This window comes from Triplophysa dalaica, chromosome 17, assembly GCF_015846415.1.
Source record: "Triplophysa dalaica isolate WHDGS20190420 chromosome 17, ASM1584641v1, whole genome shotgun sequence".
Taxonomy (NCBI): Eukaryota; Metazoa; Chordata; class Actinopteri; order Cypriniformes; family Nemacheilidae; genus Triplophysa; species Triplophysa dalaica.
This window is the reverse complement of record NC_079558.1, coordinates 14,230,866-14,235,873: the sequence shown is the minus strand read 5'-3', so window position 1 is coordinate 14,235,873 and position 5,008 is coordinate 14,230,866. Positions and strand designations below refer to the sequence as shown.

The 5,008-nt window shown below is 38.6% G+C and overlaps 1 protein-coding gene across 1 annotated transcript; it reads right to left on the bottom strand.

Moving 5' to 3' along the window:
* Positions 1-1,664: 1,664 nt before the first annotated feature.
* Positions 1,665-4,588, bottom strand: sox8a (SRY-box transcription factor 8a). Its single transcript, XM_056771118.1, has 3 exons — positions 3,970-4,588; positions 3,444-3,673; positions 1,665-3,049 (listed from the first exon to the last, which is right to left on the bottom strand). The coding sequence occupies exons 1-3, from the start codon at positions 4,356-4,358 to the stop codon at positions 2,370-2,372; spliced, it is 1,299 nt and encodes a 432-aa protein (XP_056627096.1). The 5' UTR covers positions 4,359-4,588; the 3' UTR covers positions 1,665-2,369.
* Positions 4,589-5,008: the final 420 nt, after the last annotated feature.

Below are 5,008 nucleotides of genomic sequence, written 5' to 3'. Positions count from 1 at the left end.
GGATTTGATTCATTGTGGTTGTACTTAAAATTATAAGCAGAAGATTAGTGTGTGTGTGTTTGTGTGTGTGTTTAAGGGAGAATGAGTGAAGAGTGTAGATGTTTGTATGTGTGTAAAGGTTGGGGTGTGTTGTCAGACCCTGTTGCCTGACCTGATGCATTCCACTGCCTTCCATCCCCATCAGCCTGGCTCCACTGCCCTATGGAATTGTGGGTAAGTCAATGTTGGTTCTGTCTGGCTGCTTGTTGTCATTGGCGGCTAGGCTGTGCAAGCGAACTTGGGAGACACTAACTTACACAGACACAGCAGGAGGCTGTTTTCAACTCAGCAGGAAATCATTAAATTAGGGTGGAGTCGCACAAGCACCGGCCATCCTATTTACTCCATAAGAGCTGTCCAAGAAGGTGAAGACTCCGAAAATCATCTTACCAACCGGCAATCATAACATAAACATATACTTCTGAAATTACACAGTGAAATCACAAAAAAATCTTTATGATGATGAATCTAACAATGAATATTGTATATTTATTAATATTTGAGATATTAGTACTATTTTAATTAACATTTAAATTTATAATTGGCTGCAAATAGAGCATTAAGCTTATTCTTATCATACAACTAATATTTTGACTAAGGTAGTTTTATATACAATGTTGATTCGTTGTGTTTTATTTAAAATGTGTAAATCAAGTCATGTCAAATGTTGTAAAACCTTTTCCAATTGCTTGTCACCTAATATTGCAAGACTTCCTAACATTGGCAGCATTTCATTACAACCTATAATGGAAATTGTGGATAACTAAACCAAGCAGCCCGACTCCATGTGTTATCCATTGAACTCTGACCTTCTGTAACCATTTTCAGCTTTTCCTCTTTAATGATTTTAAATTGTTTTATGTTCTCTTTATGTGGGGGTCCCTTGAATGACATAGCATTGTTTTCTTTTTATTGCTTACTAGATTTTGCTCCGGCGATAATGTTCCTCACATGTCAATAGAAAAAAGAAAACTTGAAAAATATGTATCTAAAATTGTGAATAAAACTGTAAGAGACATTACTTACAGTACATATCATATAACTTCTAAGACTCAATCATGTCAACAGGCGCAATGAGAAGTGCCATATCAACACTGATTATATTCTCAACTTCAATATTATCAATGTAATACAAATTTTGTTAAAGAAAACTAAGTCTTAGTCCACCCACACCCATCTGCTGTGGAATCCCTGGATCATTTCCAGAGCATGAACTTATTCTGCTATCCTGCACTCAATTTAAGCATTTTGTGCGGGTTTTGTTGCTGTTTACTCAAACAGCAATGGGTCATGTTTGATCCTGTGTTCTTCAGTGGTAATGATTTTCTGCTTTCTATTTGTTTTGTTTCACTACCCCCCCCCCTTCTGTCAATTAATGCCTCTTTTATAATGAAAACAAAAGGCCCTTTGAGAGAGAGTCATTAGGGATCAGTTGTCTTTTCGGCTCACCCTCGTCCTCCTTCTGTTTTTAAAGCTTTTTTTCAGACTGAACTTCAGGATTTTTTTTATGTATTCCATACCGTGTCAGGACTTTTTTTATTTGCTGTTCATTTGATTTGTTATTATATTTGTTTGTTGGTCTGAAAATGACCCCACAGTGAAAAATAAAGACATCACACAATACGGTAAATTTACCTTTTTATTAGTTTTTTAATAGTTCAATTAGCAAGAAGCAACAAGAAATCTGTCATTGTGTTTAAATAATGTGCTGAATTTAGACTAAGCGTGGCTTCCACAGCGTCCCACTTCTTTTTCAGACCAAAAAACAATAGCTAAACCATGGCCCGCATCGCTCCGTGACCCTTTTTTCGAGCTTTAATCGCTGTAACACAATCACTGTGGCTCGAGTGGCTTTTAAAAACTGCAATAGGATAGACTCAAGTGCCCTAAAACAGTTACATTTATTGATAATAATAGTTTGATTACAGTTAAAGTCTTCCAACACGTAATATAATTCAGAATTTCGAAAAGTTTTTCTGTTGCTTTAAACTCCGAGGTTACAGTGATTTATTTTACAATGGCTTTCAAACTGCAATTTCGTCTTGTACTTGTTTATGTAAATGTTAAGAATACTGAGAAGTATACCAAAAAAGTTCAGTGAAAATCCTAAAGCTCTAGACGATAACGTGAAAAGTCTATGAAACTGTAGCATACTGAAACATTTATCCATAAACATCTGAGGAAAAAAACACTGTCCCAAATCAGGTGGTCACACACCGTCTCTCCAAAATGTAAGCTGCCAACAACGGCATTTTCGGGTCTCGTATATACATTCAAATGCCATGTGTAGTCCCAAAAATCTTCACGAACACACAATGAGGAAAAAAACTTCATGGTCGTGTCAAAGTTGTGTAAACTGGCTGCTCCCAGCTTGAACCAGGGCTATGAGATGGACTGGACAAACTGTTCAGAACAGGGCTTACATAAGACCTTCTGGAGGTATGGAAGTATGGATATTGGTAGATGCCGGAAGGGTACCCCGAAAATGTGGTGTAGTAGCTGGAGTTGTGTAGGTCAGGACAGTCGCTCAGGGAGTTGGAGACTGAAGATGAGCCCAGTTCAGATGGAAGTGGTGACCCGTGAGATTCTCCGTAATGAGAGGGGCTTAATTGTTCTGTTTTAATGAGTGGCCTTTGTTGGGTTGACTCATTTGTACCATTATGCGAGGATGTGGATGGCGATCCAGAACTTTTGTTCCACGTGGAAACACTACTGTGGGGATGATGATGATGATAAGACGTACCGAAGCAGCCAGGACTGGAGTGCTGCCCGCTGTTGTTCTCAATGTTAACTGCAGCGTGGCCATTTAATGGCAGGTACTGATCGAACTCGCGAACGTCAAAGGGGCCCATGTTGCCAATGACATCACTGCTGAGCTCTGATATGTCCACGTTGCTGAAGTCGATGTTCTGCCTCGCACTCTCCGACGCACGTCTGGACTCCAGTTTCGCGACTTGATGCTGATCAGCCTTAGGTGTTGTAGGAGGCGTGGGAGGACCGTGTGATTGCACTATTTAAAAAATACAAGGGATGGGTATTATTAAATTATATAATACAACATATATATATATATAAGTTATATAATATCATTCATATCACAATATTGTGTCAATATTATGTTGCATTGACAAAGGTAAAAGACTATGACAATATTTTTATAATTTACATTTCTGAAAGATTTTAAACGGCTGCTAAGGTGTTGCTAGGGTGTTAAATGGATGCCAGGTTGATTGTTTTAGCAATGCAAATGTAATGGGTTTGATCACATGGTACATACTAATAACATGTATGACTTGTAATGCACTTTGGATGAAAAACATTGCATAAAATGCATAAAAATGGGGTTTAACATACATTACTGAAGAACTTCGACATGATCTACTGTTAAGTACAATTCAACTCACCCCCATGGACCAGTTGATGATGCATGCCTCTCGTACCCGGTTCTGTCTTGTATATTTGGTCCAAGGGATGGTGATTCTTCTCAGCTCCCATGTCTGATTCACTTTGACCCGGTTTCAGGCTCTTTCGCCTTCGGGGCTGGTACTTGTAATCTGGATAGTCTTTCTTGTGCTGGAGCCGCAGTCTTTCTGCCTCTTCTATAAATGGTCTCTTCTCATTCTCAGAAAGCAGCCTGGAGAGTGTCCATCCATTGCAAAGCACAGAATTGAATTAAACGTTTTTATAATCCATTTGAAATGTTGTGAGTGAAATATTAAAAAATCTATTTTAATTCAAAACCACCAAATAATATATATTTTTCACGAGACTACTGCACATTACACTGTCCATATTACAGTACCGAATGTTCATTTGACTCCTACAGTAAATACTAGGCATTATTCCCATATACAACAAAAACAATGGGACCCACAATATCTTTATAGCATCGATCTCCAAAACTTACACAATTCTCAAATGCACACTTACCTCCATAACTTGCCTAATGTCTTGCTGAGTTCTGCGTTATGCAGATGGGGATACTGGTCTGCCAGCTTTCTGCGCGCTGCCTGTGCCCACACCATGAACGCGTTCATGGGTCTCTTCACGTGAGGCTTATCTTTCAAAGACCTGCTACCCTGCAAAGGCATCGGAACCAGGGACCAGTCGTAACCTTTGAGTACCTGGGACACAGCATCTCGAATACACGGGGGGAAGCGCTCATCTTCATCGCTGTTCGGCTTTTTACTGGTGCCCAGCTGAAACTGGGATTCCTGGTCGTCAGATATTGATGGAGACGACTCCGAATCGGAATCTTCATCCCCAACGAGAGCTGAGCTTTCTGTGACAGTAGAAGTTTTATCCGGTTCCTTTGACATTTTAAAATCCTTGTGGAAGAACGTCTGGTACAGTAAAAAACGAAGATTTGTCAATTATTATTCTCTATGCTCAAGACGCGTTGGATGCTGTAACTGGATCTGGAAAATCGTTATATTCCATATAAACTTATTGATTTCATTGTTTCTTGTGTCCTACGTGTCTTGTATATTGCGCGACCAACACCAACCTATAAAATAGTCACATTTCACAACTTGTTGGTATGAGAGAACTTTTTTAGAGGTTTCTACACTCTTGCACTCCTCCTTCTGTCATCTGATTGGCGGAGAAGCTTTTGGTGGAGTAGCACAACTTCTCCAATTGGTATGCTTGGTAAATCGGCAACTTTTCAGTTAATTGAACATAATTGACTAACAAATTAGATCATAATGCCATGCTCATGGGTTTTCCAGAAAAATCTAAATTCTCCCAAACCGGTCATTTTAGTCCCACTTAAAACACTTTTGGTAACTTTTGGTAAAAACGTTATAACAGTTGCACGTTTTTATGTGTTTAAATTAAAGAAATTAATAAATACACTTTTTATGTTTTAAACTTTGAACCAAAGGATTACATTTGCTACAGTTCTTGTGTTTGTCTAATCAAAGTTTGAAACAATTGTCCCACATACAGCAGTTTTTAACTTAAATAT

What these genes read in the sequence shown, in the direction of transcription:
- sox8a (XM_056771118.1), bottom strand. Translation starts at nt 4,358, where the DNA reads ATGTCAAAGGAACCGGATAAAACTTCTACTGTCACAGAAAGCTCAGCT. An exon ending in ACATTAGGCAAGTTATGGAG is followed by an intron (nt 3,674 to 3,969) that starts GTAAGTGTGCAT and finishes GACACTCTCCAG; the next exon opens with GCTGCTTTCTGAGAATGAGA. An exon ending in TCATCAACTGGTCCATGGGG is followed by an intron (nt 3,050 to 3,443) that starts GTGAGTTGAATT and finishes TTTTTTAAATAG; the next exon opens with TGCAATCACACGGTCCTCCC.